The 19,618-nt window shown below is 38.0% G+C and overlaps 1 protein-coding gene across 6 annotated transcripts in view; it reads left to right on the forward strand.

Annotated features, from left to right (window-relative positions):
- Window positions 1-19,618, forward strand: part of BANK1 (B cell scaffold protein with ankyrin repeats 1) — a 151,519-nt gene that overhangs the window by 13,865 nt on the left and 118,036 nt on the right. For 4 of the 6 annotated variants that reach the window (XM_026109501.2, XM_026109523.2, XM_026109545.2 and 1 more), the window contains exons 2-3: window positions 8,060-8,458; window positions 17,353-17,409. In XM_026109501.2, the coding sequence (XP_025965286.2) occupies window positions 8,060-8,458; window positions 17,353-17,409 (456 nt within the window). The remainder of the gene's footprint in view (window positions 1-8,059; window positions 8,459-17,352; window positions 17,410-19,618) is intronic. The other 2 variants (XM_064510528.1, XM_064510529.1) reach the window with 1 other exon arrangement.

A 19,618-nucleotide genomic window follows, 5' to 3' on the forward strand; every position in this document is an offset into this window, starting at 1 on the left:
GAAATTTTGAAACTCTTATTGCAATGTAATGGATGGGATATTTTTAAAATACTTCCAGTTTATGTACCAATAGTTCTGGTGGTAGTGTAAGACTAAGCTTTGGGTAGTGGTTGTTTCTAGTAGCAATAACATCAGTTAAAAGAAACTTGATGTAGCTTGTCCAGGTTATCATGTGGCCTTATAAGGACTTCTTCCACAGTCCTCAGAAGAAAGTAGTGTATTATTTTAGCTCTTTATACTGTCATTATGCTATATATTCTCTTCAGGATTTATTAGTGTCTAAAGCATTTCTGAATTAGAAACCCCTCTGTTATCTGATTAGTCTGCTAAAACCTACCAGTGGTACAATTTGCTCGCAGGGGAGTGACTGTAATGACGCAAGATTTTTGCTTTGGTGGGAGGATGATAGAGGAGGAGGCAGCTTACCTTGAAACATAGAACTCAGTTCTGACCTCTATAGCCCATCTCTGTATTTAGTCTTGTTCATTAGAAATGAAAGAAGTATCTGTCTACTGGTCGGTATTCATCTGTGGATGGACATGGCCTAACAGGAGAAGATACAGTGGTGATGGTTATACTAGCACGTGCATTCACATGACAGATCAGAGAAAAGTTTAAACAAGGAGAGAAGGCCTTATCACTCCTTTCACAGCATGGTTAAGTCTGTAGAGGGGCCCAGAAACAGCTTTTTGGGCATAGTGTTAACCTTGTTAACCTATCAAGTTTGATAGCTGGGCATCTTTCCAGTTCTTAAGGTTATGTCTACATGGGGCAATACTATGCTGTGGAAAGGTATTCCAGTGTATTAGGCTCTGTGTTCCCATCGTCATTGTAGAGGCCAGTGGGATTTCTGTACAGAGGAAGCCTGAAAGATCAAGCCTAAATTCATCCCATTTGTAGGAAAATTGTTCCTCTGTGTTGAATCTCAATTTGCCTGCTCCAAACCTCACTGAGCTCTGAGAAGAATGATGAAGAGATTAGGCCTGACTGTATACAGATAGAGCAAGTGCTTGTTTTCACAAACAACTTAGCAATTAGCAACAGAAGGTGCATAAATGATGAAAATGTTCTTACTACATGCTAGTTAAATAGTCATTTGAGAGTAGAAGTGCAGCCGCTCTACTATCTGATACAGTGATGGTAGGAATGTCCCATGCTTTAAGATAATTGCTTTAATTGAAACAGGTGTGCCACAATGCTGCAGCAATTTAGCTACTTCATGATCTCACTCTAAAGTTTACAGGCAGGCTTTTATAATTTTCATTTCCATTAGTGGAACATCTTTGAGAAGCAACATGACTGACTTCAAAAACATTTTCCATTATCTGCAAGTAGTTCTAAAGTGCTTTCTGCTGTCCTTCCCACGATGAATCCATTTTGGCTTGCTTCAGGGGATTTGCCTTGCAGAATTCCAGCAACCAAGAGCTAAAGATGCATTTTGAGATACATTTACTGGATGTGTGTCAGGTGCTCTGACTGGGAAAATCAATCCATTCTGAATGGGTGAGGGACAGTTCATTGTGCTAGGGCCACTGATTAATGCTAAATTCAGTGGTCCCATTCTGTTTCCAAATGTGAAATTGCAGGGGTTGTTTGGAGTGCCAGAGAAACTTTTTCTGTAATTCCTTGTTATATCATTTTAAGTGATCAGGAAAGGAGTATGAACAGATGAGTGGATATGTCTTTGTGAAAAGACTGCATAGGGGCCAAGAGACTTAAAGTTCTTTTGTTTCTGGAGTCTCAGCCCAAGCATTTGAACTAGAGGTGCTTGATATGTATACTCTCCATTCTTGTCCTACATATGGCCCAAATGGAAATGAATTTTCCTGAGATTAGAAGAAATGTTTTGCAAAACTGTGCAAGGGTGGGAATCTGGACCTCTTCCTTCCCTTTCCCATATTCCATTTTTTGTCACTTGTTATGACTCTTGACTGTGCAACTTATTTTCTACAGGTTGGAGAGAATGGGGAAAAAGGGGAAACAGAAGGTGCCTCAGGGGGAAAACAGGCATTTTTTTGAACCCTAGCAGTTTGCGAAGCTATGGACTTAAGACTCTGCAGACAAAAAGAGGGTGTTTCTGTGGAACAGGAACTTGTGGTAGAATATGCTATACATTTGCCTTGGGTGACATTCTTCTTGGTCAGTGAAACTAGAGGCTGAAGACACTAAAAAAAAAAATCTAATCAGATGAGTATGGTTGACATCTAGAATCTTAAATTTCCCTGCTGTGCCTCTCCTTTCCTCATTTAAAAAAGAAAAACCAAAAAAAAAAAACAAAAAGCCTGCTTCGTTTGGTGTAAGTTTAGCTTGGGAAGAGACTCATGATAATTCTGGAGAGTGTAGTCTACTGTTCACAAGGGAGTTAAGGATGAGCAGATGTCATCCGTGCTTATGTTGCCCTATTATGTTGTCTCTAATACATTTCATCAATGTATTAGAAGAAGATGAGCAACAATTTCCACTATGTGCTTTTCCACTTCTTTTGAGATATCCACCAGGTGTACTTGTTTTAATGAATTCTTGTTGATGGATAGTAGCTCATTATGTGCTGACAAAGCTTATGCACTTACTTCTCAAATGTTTTTCTATTTAAGTCTGACATTTTAAAAACAAGCAACCCCACCCTACCCTACATACAAGTGAGGACCTCTGTTGCAGGAGGAGATAAAAAAGGATGAATTTTCTTCTTTGTCTAATAGTTGATCCTCTTTGCCCACTTTGGGGGTGGGATGGGAAAAGACAACTTACGTTGAAGGCTAGCTTAGGAAAAAAGCTATTCTTTTATAATTCTCTTCTCTCCAATTTTATGCTATTGTCATTCAGTTGGCTTCCCCAGAGCTTTCTCTGACTTCTACCACTGTAATTGTGTGTGTGTTGGGGAAGGAGGGTGAAACTCAGAGTAAAAGGCCCATTCCATTTGCCTTCTTCGTACAGTTTCTTTTCCTCACCATAAGCTTTCCTTTCTCATACCAGCTGACGGAAGCCTCTCTGTAGTCAGCTCTTTAGTAAAACAAAGAGCTTCTGCATTTGCTGCCTTTTCCCATCCTTTGCTGGGTTCTTTGTACACAGATTTCATTGGTCCCCTTCCTTTCTCAACATAGTGTTTGAGAACAATTTGAGTTTTCTCCACACAAATACCAAAATCTGATGCGACTGGGGCAAGGGTTAGGAACTGACTGTAGTTGCTTTCTTGTTGCAATTGACTGTGACAAGCTTGTTGAGAGGTTATATGAACACCTGGGAAGCAGGGAGAGCAATAGGGAATGGCACTGTTGTGCTCTAACAAGTGAAGGCTGTAGGTCACCCAGAGAAATACGATGATCCATCATTCTAGTAGAACTTGCAGAAGTATAGGTGTTGAAGTCGCACTTTATTTTATTTTTTATTTTAAACCAAAGAGACCTTAGGCAGTGGGACTGTACAACCCATTTTTATACCCTAGCCTGATTGAAATAAAGTTTATTCAGGTCAAGCAAAGTATGTTAATGCTGATTTGCTAGAAACAACTGTAGTAAAATGCAGATCCCTGGAAAAGTAGGGCACAGAATCTGCAAACATTAAGCCATTTAAGGGCAGAGGATAAGTTCACATCTGTGAAGGTGACTTGCTTTTGTGATGTATCAGTGGTATTGTCATGGGTTAGTGTAGCTGAATACTTGCTGACTCCTACAGAATCTAATTTCTATGAGATTGCAAGATTTGTTTAAATTCAGAAACAGAGGTACATGTTTAAAAGTAGCTACAAGCCCTAAACCTTTAACTTCTTTCCTTTGCTTTCCTAATGTGGTTCATGCATCACAGTTTTTGCATGGAGCTTTCACTTTCTAATACGCTTGTTCTGGTTTTTTTTTCTTTCATAATATATCTTTTAATTGTTGCCTTGTTCATGTGCAAGGTCTTGATTCCCACCTGCTCACACTAGTCTGCAAAGATACTCTCATCTCTTTTGGTTCTTGTCAGCAGGCCTTTTCAAACAAGGCTTCAGATGGCATGTTTCATGAGACTGTACTTTTTTGGGTGGCCACACATCAGTAACTAGAGAACAGTTTGCTTGTCAGAAGAGCCCTTTTGTGCTATGGATGACTGCATAAATTCTCTCACTGTCTCTCATTGCTGAACGAATAATACATTTTATTTCTACCTTTGAGTCAGTTTCCAAGTAGAAGCAGTTGAAGCATGGCTTAATTTTGTCAGGATATGATAGTTTCTATTACATTAACTTTCAAGGGAACAAAATTCACCTTAACTTACATTATATACCAAATGCAGTGACTTCAAAGAAATATTCAGTGAGAGATGAAAACAATGAAGGAAAAAACTTTGGCTGAAAAGTTAAGAAGTGTTACTGTGTATTCAGTATTGGGCAATGTTGCACTAAAGCTAGAGTTCAGCTTTTGTTGTTTCAGGTAAAAATGATACTGTTTTGAAGGCAGAGTTTTGGGTTGACAGTAATTTTCAAGTAAGCCACCATCAAGCATTGACATCTTAGTAATATTTCTAAGGGAAACAAAGGAAAAAGTTTAAGGTATATGGAGTAAATAGGGGACTTAGTAACTATTCTTGGGGTGAACTTTGGCTCTACCTTTAAAGTCATGCATGCATTTCAAAATTTTCACTATTAATACAATTTTGGGGAAGTAGCATATAATTCTGCATTTATTCACAACATTGAAGTTAACTCACAATCTGGAGGGATATCTTGGAAAGCAACGAATCAATGGCAGAAAAAAAAGTAAATACAAGCATATAATTCAAAACAAGCCACATTTGGTTTCCCACTTCTAAATCAAAGTCAGCTATAGGTAATTTAATAGCACTAGTTGTCATCTTTAAACCAAAAAGCATTGCACCCAACCGCAGCATAAAAACGTAGCTCAGTATGAGTCTTTCCTCAGCAATATGCCTCTTCTCTCTTATACAGATAGAAAAGACAAATGAAATATGGCAGCTGTATTAAGTTAAAGTTTTGTGAGGTGCATGTCTTAGAGCTTTTCTTCCATCAAGTTTAGTATTAGATGTATTTCACTCCCTTTTCATATACAAATCATTCGTTCCCATTTCTCATTTAAAAATCAATATTGTTAAAAAGAAATGCAGTTGAGCCTTCAATAAACATCTTTAAAACTTTCTCATTCACTCTTAGCTAAGATCAAGGCTGCAGTCTTAGGTATAGAAACACCATAGAGAAAAAGAATTACTAAGTCTTCTTTTATCACTTCTTTTACCACTTCCTCACTTATCTATAGGATTTCTTAAGTATTCAAGTCTTGTACTGTCCATTTGCACAAGGGTGGACTTCATGCCTGTGTGTATAGTTTTATTATGATTATTGTATCATGTTGGCTCTTTACAGGTACTTCTGCCTAAAAACCTACTCATCTATGCCTAGCACACAGGGAGCTCTTGAATTATGCCTGAAGGGTCTGATTTGGTGTGCTTTCCTGCTCCAGGATCTAGGAGTGCCTCTTGGGTGCTTCCAGTCTGCACAGGGGTGTGGTGCAGGTGTGCAGCAGTCCTCCCCAGTCCTGTCCTTTATGTGGAGAAGAAACCCAGCCTCCTGGCCAAGAGGATGCTGTGGCAGACTCCAGCAGATCCCTCTTTGCACAATCAGGAAACCAAGATCCTGTGAAGCAATAAAAAATGCTTTTACCCTTCAATTCAAACATGACTTCAGAACCCAACCTCTTTTATCCCTCCTTGCAATTCCTCTTAGCTATGTCCTTGCCCAAGTCCGTCCTAATAAGGGTAAATGCAGCTGAACACAAACTTATGATGACTCCTTTTAGCTTAAAGACTGAATGTGACCTTTCTGTGCATAACCAAGGCAATCTTAAGTGAGATTAGATTTTATTCTCCTTGTATACTGTATCAAGGAACATCTATCCTGTATACAGCTTTTGGTTCCTCAGAAGATATTTCAAGAAGCTGAAAGAGTTCACCAAAGGTCAGAAAGAGTGGTAAGAGTTCTACATTTCTCACTACAAAAGAGGTTTAGTAATAGGCTCAATTTATGAACTGTAGCCAAGGCAAGGCTAAGAGTCACTTCATGAATGTCTGAAGATTTTAGAGGGAGATTTCTGAGGGCAGATAGTTCTTCAAATTTGCAGAAAAAGATAAAATGATATTCTGTGGCTGGAAATTGAAACTAAACAAATTCAAATGTAAATTAGCCATGTAAATTGAAATGTAAATTCAAAGATTAGGCAGCCTTTTTAAATCAGTACTTTTAAAGGACCATTATAGTGCTTTTAGAAATAGAAGTTGCTAGGTTACTCTGTCTCCTGTGATATGAAGTGGTATGGTCAGACTGAAAGACCTTCTGGCCTTACTACTATGAATAAAATTTCCTCTCTTGAAACTACACAGGAGACTTCATAGCTTTTTCTCTTTATTTTCTTCATGAGACTTGCAGAAAATCAGATGAGATTCTGAAAACAAATAACAGTGCAGCTAAGTTCTGCAAAATCACAAGTAGCCTTCTTATCCTAGTGCCATAAAACACACAATTTTGTTCTGAGTTAAATAAGGAATACGGTACTATTTATTTTTATAATTTTAGCATTTCGGCAACAGCAGATATTTTTCAGAATACTTTTTTGCTTTCACCATGGCAGATGTGGCCTTCACTATTCCAAATGTATTTTGACAAATGCCATTTAAGTGTATTATTCAGAGTCAGTTATCTTGAAGTGTCATCATCCATTACCATATTCAGTGCAGCCCTGTATGGTTTCCTGTGACACAAAACTTTTTGTTTTCTTTTTGAAAAGATGAACATTCTCAAATCTTTGAAAGAAGGCGGCTTTCCGCAAGGGTGTTTATAGACATGTAATGAACTCAAGGGGCTAAGCCATAGAATCTCTGTTCTACAGTCTTCAGTTTGCCTTCACCTGGGTAAACTTTGAAATATCTCCTGAGTAAAAAATGAATGAACAAAGTTGAGAAATAACTTATTTTAAAAAGAAGGAAGGTCAAACAGTTAAAGCACTAATCCTGGACCCTGGAGGTCTAGGTTCAGTTTCTTACTTTGCACTGTGGACTTTCTATGGGATCCCTAACAAGCTGTTTATGCTCCTTAGCTACCCAAAAGTGCATCCCAGTATCCAGATCTAATGTGTGCTCAAGAAACATTTTAGCTCTGTGTGTCCACCACTTCCCTTGTATTTCCTTTCCTTTGGTATTCTCGGAGAAGCCCTGGTGCATGACAAGTAAGTGCTGGTCAGGTTGCCTGGCTTATCAGGAACCTGGGAGATAGAGTGGAGCGCAGCAGAAATGAAGTGCAGCCGCTGTGTCTGTTCCTGAGTCTCTTATTGTTGCCCCACAGGGCTGTAGTGAGGCTCCCTGTGATTGTGAACTACTCCAGTGTGATTAAACTACCTTGATATTTTAATGCGTGTTTGTATTGATCAACAAATAGCAGTTAGTATGGTTTCATACCATCCCCCTGTTAACAGCATGGGTGAACGTTAGTCGTGTTACTAGCATTGCTTTGCATCTCAAAGAAAAAGAACTAGAAAAAGCCTTTCTAGATGTATTTTTATTATATTCATAAGTAATTTTGTTAGAATAAAGGCAGTAGAAAAAGACTAACAACCATCTTAATACCATACTGACAAAATATCCTAAACATATCGATTCTGTTTCTAGCGAAGTCAAATCATGTCCAGTATTCAAATATATGTTCTTTACTGCTGTCATTAAAAGCTAACTTGCATTTTTAACAGTATCACTCATTCATCAATAATCTATGAGTGAGCAAAACGTGTGAATGCACTCTGCTTTCAACACTGCAATTTCAGTATTTATTCTTACATACTCGTTGAAGCTGTTGTGAACATACTATGTTCTGAGCTGTTTTGTGAGTGTTTTCGTGGACAATCTTTCTGCCTTTGTTTAGAAATAAGGAGATGGTTGTTGTTTCAGGCTGATCCTGTTTCTGTGCTGTTTCTTGAGCACCTCAAGGTATTAAGAGGGGGAAAAAACTAACATTCTGGCTTCTGATATTCAAATGAGTTCCAAATGGTTTTGAAATGACTTTTAAATGTTTTCTTCTCTTTAGAGCATACAAAGGATATTCTCGTGATTTATGAACAAGAAGCAGAAGAGTGGGCTCTGTATTTAAAAACTCTTTTCAGACATATACTGAATGAAGAAGGAATCTTACTCTACAGTCTTAAGACATCTTCTGTCAAGCACCTGGAGTTATTCTCTTTATCTCGTTATAAATGTAAACTGCTGATACTATCATGTGGACTTCTTAAAAGCCTGAATCAAAAGAGAGGCCATTTTCTTGAGCAAGTTCTCAAACCTCCAGATAACGTCGTGATTCTACTTTGTGGGGTAGAGAATTCAGATGTTCTTTATGACTTACTGACTTTAGATGGAGGCAGCAAAGAGATCTCCACTGATCAAGAACCTGAGGAATACCTCTCCATCGTTACTGGAATTATTCAATCAGGTAATCTAAAACCCAAAACTTTTACTAAGGTAGTCTTCTAGCTGTCGTAATATCCTTTGAAAGGGAAAAAAGTGATGATTTAAAATTTTCTGAAGAAATGATCACTTTTCAGCTTGGTCCAGCAGTTCTAGTTTTCATGATAATGCATTTGCCACTGAAGTCTGAAACTGTTGTATTCTTAGTTCACCTTCTGTTTCAGAAGGAAGCAGCTTTGGAAAGTCTAAAAGCTGCCACTGGCATCTGTGAACCTACCATCACCCTGTCATGGTAAGATTAAAGAGCTGACATGTGCTTGTTTCTCTGTTTCCTGAGTTTACAAATATCAGAAATTGTACAAAAATCTGGATTTATATTTCATTTCTTTCAAAATACTTTAATGTGACAATGTATATCTCTCTAGCTAAACCTGACTGCATGAAAAATAATTACTGAGTAAGCCCCAGTTTTGTTGATGGCATCATTTCCAGTGTGTCACACAATCTGTAAGAGCAGAAGTTCCCTTTCCCTTTTACAAACTCAAGAAGTCTGTTCTAGAAGATCTATGTTTGTATATGTTTGCACATCCATGGAGGCAACAAAGAAGCATTGAAATAAAAATTAGCACTTCCTGAAATGTAAGAAAAGCTTTTTTTTTCTCCGGAGGATGGGAGATACTGAAATGGCGCAAAGGGGTCTTGTGCTAGTCTGTGCACATGGTTAAGCTTAATCTGCAAGTACTTTGGCAGACTGCACAAATATAACTGAGAAGCAGTTTTTTAGGAAGACAGGTGTCTCGGCCACTTTGGAGAGACAACCTAAGTTATGGACAGGTTTCAGACAGAAGGCTGCGTATTTTCCTTTGAGAGCATATTTACTGTTGCTGCTTTGTAGTCTCTAGGTCTCTTATTGCTCTCAGCTCCTGCTGTTTTGTGTGCTGAGCAGAACACTGTGGTTCTGTCTCTGTTAATCTGCAAGGTGCCACTTCACTGACGCAGCAGCTTGGCCTTGAGAAGGATATCCTGCAGCTCAGGAGTTTTATTCTGAGATGAACTTATGTCTGGGAGCATGTTGGATTCAAATGAACAAGCAAGGGTATTCCTTTGAGCGCATGGGTACAGAGACTCTAGCTGAGTTAGAGTAAGCTAGCTGAATGTCCCTGCTGCCTTGTGCTTGAGCAGATAAACTTATGCAGGCTATAATGCTTTCAAATGTGCCCTGAGTGTCTCTGCACACGTCCTGACTATAGTCTGGCTAGTTCAGATCCATGCTTGCAAAACTAAGTTTTACACTCCCCCTTCCCAGCAATCTCTTCTTTTTTTACATTTCTTGCTGATCAGTATTTATTAACCTTTTTGCCAGTATATCCTTTTTTTCTGAATGTCTCTCAGGGCTTAGGTTTTGGAGCTAATTAAAGTTGTGCAGTTTGGTTTCAGGAGGTAATGGTTGCACTTTTCGACAGTGTCTGACATTTAGCTTCAGAGAAAAATTCCTGAGCAGCTTTTCAGTGGAATAGAATCAATGATCTATACCATGTATTTATGTATATATAGAAGGAACTGGGCCCAGAGACTGTCAGTTGATGCATGCACAGGAAATTGCTAACTTCTCTAAAAAGATAAATATTTCCTAGAAGAATGATGATGGTTCTTCACTTTGGTCTGCACGTTCACAAAATACTTACTGCATCTGTCTTCAGGATTTTACTGTACAATGTAATGTCAAGCAACCAGTAGGTGTTCAAATGATCTTTTCTTTGGCAGTGGCCAATAAAAGCTGCTTCAGAGATGAGTGCAAAGATGAGTTAATGAATAGTTGTTAAAGACTTTGGTTTCGGTGTGTACATCTTTGCGAGGCATGCACAGACTGCAGCTGAGATCAGACGAGTTCTAGTGACTGAAATGGTTTGGGGCCTGGGAGTAGTGATGCTGCCTGGCTCTTGAGTGTGTAAGCCCTCCTCCATACAGATAGCTGAGATAAATGTGCTGACCTTGGTTTTTCTGCACTGGTGTGCCCTGGCCATAAGGTAGGTCAGCTCAGATACAGTGCTTGCTAGCAGAACTCTGCACAATGTAAATATTCCCACTGCGAATTTGCTGTTACCTGGGTGTTAATTTAAGCTCTGAGGAATAAAGGTGTGCATCTCTTGATCATTATTTATCTCTGCTTAAGGGTAATGGTTACTGTTTGCAGTGTCTGTATTTGTGTTACTCTTTAGTAGAGTTCTATTAAGCTCTTCACTTTTGTGATATTTGTGGTAGGGATTTTGACAGATTATGCATTTAGGAAAAATATTTTTCCTTTGTGTTTAAAATGGCTTGCTAAGGCCGTTATTAAGTATACTTGGCTTCTCCTGTGGCACAATTTTTGTATGCATTTCTTCAGGACTATGCACTCACAGGATTTCCCATCTCTCTTCATATAGGTCATCTTCTTCCACCTCTTTTAATTGTTTTCTGTGCTTATCTGTTTTTCCTGATATTTCTGCTTTTGGAGATCGTGATCGAAACACTTATGTTCTTCATTCTTTTCCTTTCCCTCTCTTTGTAAACACTATTCATTACTGTTAATTTTTTTCCTCTGTACATTTGTACCTTCATGTCTCCTCAGTATTAACAAAGAGCTGTCACTCTACAAGTGTCAGAATTTGTAGAGAAGGGATATGCTTTAATTACAATGATTACCTGGCACTGCACTGCTGTTCTCCCCCACAACTAAATTCAGTTAATCCCATAGGACAGCAGGCCCTCAAGGTGCTAGGTCTGATTGATTCCAGGGTTCAGGAACAGCTTGGAATTAGTAAGAACAATGGAAGATGGATGCTAATTCAGGTCATTATCCTACGGTCCTGAAGAGAGTTACTAATGGTGTAGCTTAGGTGCTAGTAATCACCGCCCTGCCACTATCGCTTTCTCTGTACACTGCAGTTCCCAGGCAAGGTAAGTTCTCAGCAGTCTCTTCTCTTGACTCCATTCTCTTTGCACTGTCCAAACAGTCTGAGATAGAGTACATGAATAAATCCAATTTTATTCCCTCCTTCACCCCTCCCCCAATTATTTTCAAACAGCCTCTCACCTACCAGGTGGTGCCAAATTCATCGTTTTGGGCCAGGTGGTGCTCTTTGGCACTTCCTTCTACCTCTAAAGCAGTATGTATCCCACAAATGCTAGTCAAAAAATAATACTAATTAAGATGCTCAATAAAACTAAACAAAATGCAAGGTGTAGGGGTTCTTGTATCCAACAGAGAGCTTGTTCACCCTGTAGTATTCAAACACAAAATCTGAAGGATTTGTCGTTCCCTGTTTGTGCATGTTCTGGGGGGAGTAAATGGAAAATTGAGACATGGAAACTGACCTTTCTAACATATGTTTCCTCAGTGGTGACAGATTTTATTCTATTCACTGTACACATAAAGAAGAATGCAAATATTTTTATTGCTGTCAAGAGATTCATTTAACAAGATGTGTTCACAAAAACATTTTACAGCAATTCTGTCTGAAACTCTTACATTCAGACTTAGTGTTGTTTTTCAGATTGGTACATTCCACTCTAAGAAAGAATGGAATATTCAGAAAATTTATTTTTCTGTGTTATCATCTAAGATGACCCAGTGTGACTCTATTTAATTAGCATTCTGACTTTTCTTTGCAGCAGCTTTCTGTGAAAGTAGAATCAGAAGATGCGTTTTGTTTGCATCAGTCCCTCTTTTTTCTTTTCCTTTCTACCACTTCAGTTTGCTGAACTGTGCACCTGTTTCTTGTCAAATTGACATACTTTTGATGTATTAATTGAATATCTTGGGATTTTTTTGCCTAAACTTGTATAGTCTTGAAATCACTTGTACTTCAAATTCAGGCCATTTGTATGTTTAAGCAAGTGATTTGCAGATGTGGATAGACAAAATATTTGCAGCTTTAAGTACTTAGATCTCTAAAAGCCCTAAATTCCTCTTGCAACTATTTGTGCCTCAGTATTGATGATGCAAGAGGAAGACAGGTTTTGCAGTTCTTATCTAGTACAGATATGTCCCTGTGTCACTGTTTCTAAAGTGTGCTGACACTTTTATGAGACTTTATTGTGGGACTTCCCAGTTCAGATGAGTCTTAGTATCCATTAGTTTGCTCAGTGTTTTATTAGGTTTGATTGTGTTTACACAGCTCACAAAAAACGTAACAATTTTTGTCACTTCTATTTCCAGCCTTTTCCCTAAGAAATGGCAGGCTCTTTTTGCCATGATATCAAGAGAATCTGCTGCTATAAAAATGGGTGGCTAAGAACTGCTCAAGAAACCCACATGTAGCCATTTATGTCTGCTATTGTACTGAAAACTGGAAGTAGATATATTAAGTAAGATAACCCAAACAGAAAACTGCATCCACAGTCTTTGACAACCTGGGCAGGATTCTCAGAAGGACTACATAACTTTTACCTGAGATAGCAATATGCCATTAATTTCTGATTGTTAACTAAAAAGTATTCAGTATGCCAGCATACAATTTTAATCACCAAAAAGAGTGATGTTAAGAAAAACTGCTTTTGCAGCTACTAGTAAGGTATAGCTCTGCAGTAATGAGATACCAGCATTTTGTATTTGTCTCTTATGTACATATAGGATAAATAAGCTGGGAGCTTAGAATGAGACTTAGCATATGTAAAGTCTTCAGCTCACTTCAAATATGACTGCCATTGTGCAGGTCACAGAAAAAAGAAATAAACCAATATATTCTTACCATAAACCTTTATGGTATCAGTTTCCTGATTAATTTCTGGCGCACTGGTGTTAATGTTATTGGAATTATACCAGGGATGAATTTGGGTAAAATGTTCGAATACTAAAGTAATACTTCACACTTTGGATCCACTGTTTCATTTATTCTCTTGTAAAATCCTCTTTCACACTGCTACTCAAATGTAAGTAATGAAAATGTGAATTTTCTTACGCTGTCAGCAGGACTTGTGCTGATGAGCAAAAAGTCTGATTTAAGTGAGATCTTCACTATTGGCTTCAGTGGACAAGTATTTCACCCAGGTTTTGACAATGGCTTGGAGGCTACAAAGAAATGAAAGCAAAGTGCTGCAAAGAACCAAAGGTCAAGAGGAAACAAAAAATGCTGTCTTTATTTTTTGGGGGGAGAGGGTGAGTTTTCATTGATATGGGGTACAATGTGATTTGTGTGTGTGATCTTTTTTTTTCCCTCTCCTTTGTGATTATTGAACTAGGGCCTGGGTTGTAAAGATTTTTCATGTGAACACACATGACAGAATAAATAGAGGGAAGTAAGAAGGTGCTTCTGGCCTTGCTCACTGCTAGTAGTGTGTGCAGTAGGTGTTGCACAACTATGTCCTGTTCCCCCTCGCCCAACCTATTTAGGTTTGGACAGTGGATACTGCTGTTGGTGCTTTAAGATGGTAAAGTCATCTGCTCACAGAGGAGCATCTCAAATAGCGATTAAACTTCCTGATTAAAACCAGAATAATCCGGATGAATTTATCACGAGCAAAAGGGGCTTTTGGATAGCTGAAATATACTACAGTATAGTTCTCTTTCCCATTTTGCCCTGCTAATGAGTCTCTGAACTGCTTTGCGGAGATTGCTGCTAGGATTATCAGATTAATTCATCTTCCTGGCATACTGTGTTTCTCTATCTCCATGTGGACTGATTGCAGGGGCACCAATGCAGTGGCAGAGTTTTCTTTGTAATGAGGACAAGTATCAGTGAAAAAATGTGATTAGTGTCACTAGCTTCTTTCATATGGCACCTGATCCTGGCTATTTCTAACCAGAAGTGAAACCAAACTGGCAGCCTGGAGATGACAACCATAAATAGGCTCTTGAGCATGCCAGGCCCTGCTAATTAAACAGCTTGACTTCTCTTCCTTCTTTTCTTAATCTGCAAAATCCAGAGAAGACTTTTCTTCATCATATAATCAGATTTCTTAGCAGTTCAAGTTTTGATCTGTCTAGCCAGTCATGGTGATTTGTACCCTTGCATACTGAAGTATGCATCATGCATGTGTGTGTTTTCTGTTATTTTAGACACGAATTGGATGAAAACTGCTTACATCTGGAAAAGTGAATGCACTGACATCTTAGTGATGTCTTTTAATGGCATTTAGGACAAGTTTCTAACAAGTTTTATTAATGCTGTAAGTCAAAGGAATAGAACATAAACATTACTCCTACAGCATGTACTAATTTTAATTAATGTATGGTGATTTTAGTGTTGTTTTTATAGCTTATGCATTGTTTATTTTTAAAATGAATGACTGGTTTTATTGCCATTACACTGTTTTTTCAAGGTTGCAAGTGGACATCATCAAAGTTTGTCTTGTTTACAGTCATTAGTATTTATTTGCAGTTGTAAGGCTCACAAATAACTGAAGTTTAAGATTTCCAGCAGGTATTTTGGGGCTAGAGGTATAAAATGGCTATGTGAATCTGTAGTCATACATGTCCTTTATATAAGATACAAAACCAGACAAGAGTTTGTAAGTAATAGTATGGTTAACCATGATAATTATTGGAAAATTATTATTGGAAGGCATCTATAAGATCCTCTAGAAGTGCATTCCTAATACATTATTTTGACATGCAAGCATCATTACAACAACAGTGATATTTGTAATTTGACCATGATATATTTCTGCTCACCCAGTGTCGGCTTCTTAGAAAAGAGATAAAGCAAGGGTCAGTATCTTTTCCTGAATAAAAGAATTGTAATGCCTATCTCTGAATAAAAGAAGTGGAATACCTATTTAAATTCATACTGAAGAAAATCAATATTAGGATATTAAAAAAAAAAAAAAACTTCTTTGTATAGAATCAAATTTTGCTCTTGGTGGGATTTCTCTGTACTTGCTTAAATGACTCTGATGACAGAGCTTGGTCCAGAAAATGTTATTAAAATTACAAAATTAGGTGTTCAAAAGTAAGAAAGTAACAGATATAAAGTAGCCTATTAGAATTTAATTAGGCCCCTTGTTCATATGCATTGATTGCCTTTAATTATGTGAGTGCATCTTTTTTTTTTCCTCCTCCTCCTTAAGAACCTGGCCTCATTAGTACACAGGATAAATAATACTCAGTTAATTAGCACTTATATGATACTTCTTGTGTTTGAGTTTGTGGTCACATTATTCAAATGCCATTCAAATCCTGTTGAGAAAACAGAATTATCAACTTCCTAATGTGCTTTTCTGTATAACTCATTTCTGTAGTATCCAAGTGCTATCCAAACTTTAGTTGATTTAATCACCATTTTACGTATTAGTATTTAGCAAGAATAAGGTGAGATATTTCTACTACTTCTAATACTGCTTTCAAGCATGACTTTTCAGAACATTTACCAGTATATAGTACTTTTTATGTCCATATCCAAATTCCCCTTAATTTCCATTGCAGTTCTGACTGGTCAGACATCTGCAGATCAGCTATAAAGTCTTAAGCCAGTCATTCACAGAAAGTGCAATACGCAACTAATGAGCACTTCTGAAAAGCATATTTTAAAAGGCTTGCCAGCGTTTTGCCTAAAAACTTGAGGATGAGAACAGAGGGAATGACTTAAATCCTCCAGAGCAGCAGTCAGCGAATATCGCTGCCCTTTCTGTCTCTGCAATCTCCTCCTCATTCACTGGACGCGTTATTAAAAGAATAAATGCGTAAGAATACGGTGGACACATCTACTCTGGTATGGACTTGTGGTTTTGTACTAAAAGAAGCTGCTGGCCACAGTACAGATCCAATTTAAAAAAAAAAAGTCAACAATTTCCTCAAAAGGAGGAAGGTAACTTTTGAGTGTTTGGTTTTATGTAACCTTACTAAGGTCATTGTAAAGCAGTCATTTTCTCAGGCTCCTCTCCTCGGGCTTCTCACCCCACCCTCGGTCTCTTTATCCAGTTACTCTTACTGTTGTGTCCTGATCCTGTGCTGTTCACCTCTGGAGCACTCAAAATTATACATATGATCCTGATCAGGATTCTACAAGTGCTGTACAACAGAATTTCTGTTGAGTTTGCTGGATGTCACAGTATGGAGCTCAAGCAGGCCTCTCTCTCATGCCATTTTTACCCGATGTGGAAGAATGGGTAGTAACTTGATCCAGCTTAAGGAAAGAGTGGCATAGACGGATATTGTGTGATCTGATAGAAAGTCTCCTGGTACTTATTAATCCATCAAAATCTTCTAAAGAAATCTGATTTGACAGAAGGTTTTCTCAATATTTGATCAGTACTTTGCATAATGTGGTCATGGCATTTTTGATCCAGTAATAGAAACTCTGCAGACAGATTTATTGTATTGTCAAAGAGCCCTGCACAGCTGTCTCGTCTTCCAAACCCCAGTCTCCCCATCCATTTTCAGTTTCTCATCTTCCTGCACATGGTCCTGTTCTTTACTTTTGCCCAGCTTTTCTCACTATATCTGCTATGTTGACCTTGAGGGGAAACTTCTCACAGGCTCAAGCCTACATTTCTTATCTGCTATAGTAAATCGGCAAGATTAGTTACAGGGAACTTTAATGAAAAGGAATAGGCTTTTTTCCTCTCCTTGCCCCCTAATTCACCTCCCCTCTTTAATCTGTGAAACTGTATCTTTAAAATAGCTTTGTCTTGCATCTAAAATAATATCCAGAATTTCATTTCAAAAAAAAAAAAAAGAAAGGTGTCCTGATATTTCCTTATTTCTGAGGTAGTAGGTTGTTTGTTCGCTTGTTTTCTTAACTCTGCTTTATTTTGCCAAATTTTAGATTTTAGATTTTTTTCAGTTTGATTTCTGATGTTGAAGTTTTCCAAAGAGCAAACTAAAGATCCTGAGAAACATTTAAGTAGGATAGTGATGGTCATTATCATCAAGGTGGCTGACCGTTTAAAGTTATTTCCAAGGAGATACCCATTAAAGGATTATTCTTTTTTTTCCAGGCAAACCACAGGACAAAAACCTTGAAGACTCTCTGTCTTATGTATATGAAGCAGATGGTGAGTTTGAATTCCCCCTGCGTTTACTAGAATAAAGCCAGTACTCTTCAGAAAATTAAATTTGTTTTCTTACATCTTGTCAGACACGAAAGGCAATAAACTAGCCTTACCTTAGCTGTGCAGAGGAACATGCCTTGCTCTCAAACATCCACCCACACATCCACAACCCACATGTTCTTGTGAGTAATGTGAAAAAGGGAAGAGATCTGACAGGGACATTTCCCTTTTCCTTGAATTTCAGAGTACAGAAAAAAGAAGACAGGGAAAGCTTTCCTTTTCTGTTCCCATCATACTTGTAGTGGAAAGGGGGCTGATCTGAGATTTCAGGTAGAAAAATCCTACTTGTATTACATTTGCAGCATCACTCAGAAAAAGCCAGAGTTGGGTTGGGAGAAGCTCTACATCTAGACTTCAGCTTCTGTTGGCATTTGTCATTCTGGTTTATTTACATTTGTGAAAGCCCGTGAAGAGTCACACTGGGGAAGAGGAAAGGGTGAAATCTCCATTTGCTTTTAGCAAAGAGCCACATAACATGTTTATGATTTTCTAATCAAAGTATTGCACTGAAAGACAAAATTTCACTTAAACTTTGCTGGAGTTGCCTTTTGAACCATAGCTCTAAGTCAGGTTTTGGGAGCCATCGTGATAGCACTGGTTGTGTAGAAGTACTTGAGAAGGAGAGGTCTGAAAACTTATTTCCATTGTAGTCTTGCCTTCGTTCTCACCACTTGGGAGACTCATGTACCACACCAGTAAAATCAGCATCACACAATTCTTGCATTCCTCGTGGAAGTCTGTTTTGGGTATACAGTTATTGCACAAAAGGAAGGACAAGCTGAGAGAAGATGGAATTTAGACTTCAACTGGAATGAAAGTTGAACAGATCAAAAGTATAAAGCCTAAATAAGAAATCTAGAGCAACAAGGGTGGAAAGAGCAGCAAGTGGCTGACAAGACAAATGGAAAAAGCCCTCAAACAATATATCCAATAACGCAAAGATAGATGGGGAATGCGCAAGCACTAACAATCAATAAGAAGTGACTGACTAAAGTGAATTGTGCAAGGTCTTGAGGGAAGAGGTCAGAGAGTACATTGGAAAATGGAAAAAAAAAATGTGATCCCTGAGACCCTTTGGGGAAATACGAGCTACAAGCAGATGTGAAAACAATTGATTTGCTAGTACCTGTGAGTGATGGAAAAGATCCAGTTGTGGAATGCTAATCACCATAATATGAATTTATGAGGACTCATTCCCATAGCTGATAACTGTACACATCAGTTCCTGTAGCTACTCACAAATGTTCTTGTGTGTTTACTTATTCCAAGTTTATTTCTATATAAGAAAAGTAGACTTATTTTTTTTATTACAAGAAAGCTGTATTTTGAGAAATTCTCTTGTGGTTCCTCAGGAAATTTTCTGCTCCCCCAAGAATCATTATTTATAATTTGTACTAAGGTTGGAAGAGTGAAGCAATCTGACTAGCATCTGGGTATACAGCTTTTCAGCCTTATAACTGCATAGTTAAAATTGTGAATGCCTTATTGTTGAATTGGCTTTCATTTTTACCTGCAAACTACATCTAACCTCAAATTAAAATACCCATTAGGTGTCATCAGACAAGCTGTTTCCATTCTGTAGTACAGCTTTGTCTTTTTTAACATTAGCCATTAAGGCTCGTATCCTAGATCTAATTAACTTGAATCAATTAGGGGCAGGCAAGCTGGGCACAAGATGATGTTAACATATAGTAGCTGTCTGCCTATTAATTTAACAGCAGATATCTTTTGGCCCTGCTCAGAGGTCTCGTCACCTCTTATCTTATATGTACATACTGTGTTACCTGTTTCCTGCCCCATTCTGAACTGGGGAAAGGCCAGCACATTGTAATGAAATAGATGGCATCGCTTCTGGAAATAAAGAATAGCTAATGGAGAACCTCTGCTCTGCTGTTCGTTCTTATAATGCTATCTATAATCCTATTTTAATAAAACATGCCTATTATGGGGTCTAGATGTTGGATTGAAGGACAGTATCTTAAAAGATAAAGACCTCAGATTACCTTCATGTTCATAACCTTAAAAAAGGGAAAATAATCAAGTGTTATATCTGAAAACTGTGTTTGGTTTCTATCTAAAAATAGCCGTCTTTATTGTGTTCCTGAGAAAGTAGTGTGCCTTTTAGCCTGCCCTAAAGGTCAATAGATTTTAG

This window comes from Dromaius novaehollandiae, chromosome 4 (genome assembly GCF_036370855.1).
Source record: "Dromaius novaehollandiae isolate bDroNov1 chromosome 4, bDroNov1.hap1, whole genome shotgun sequence".
Classification (NCBI taxonomy): Eukaryota; Metazoa; Chordata; class Aves; order Casuariiformes; family Dromaiidae; genus Dromaius; species Dromaius novaehollandiae.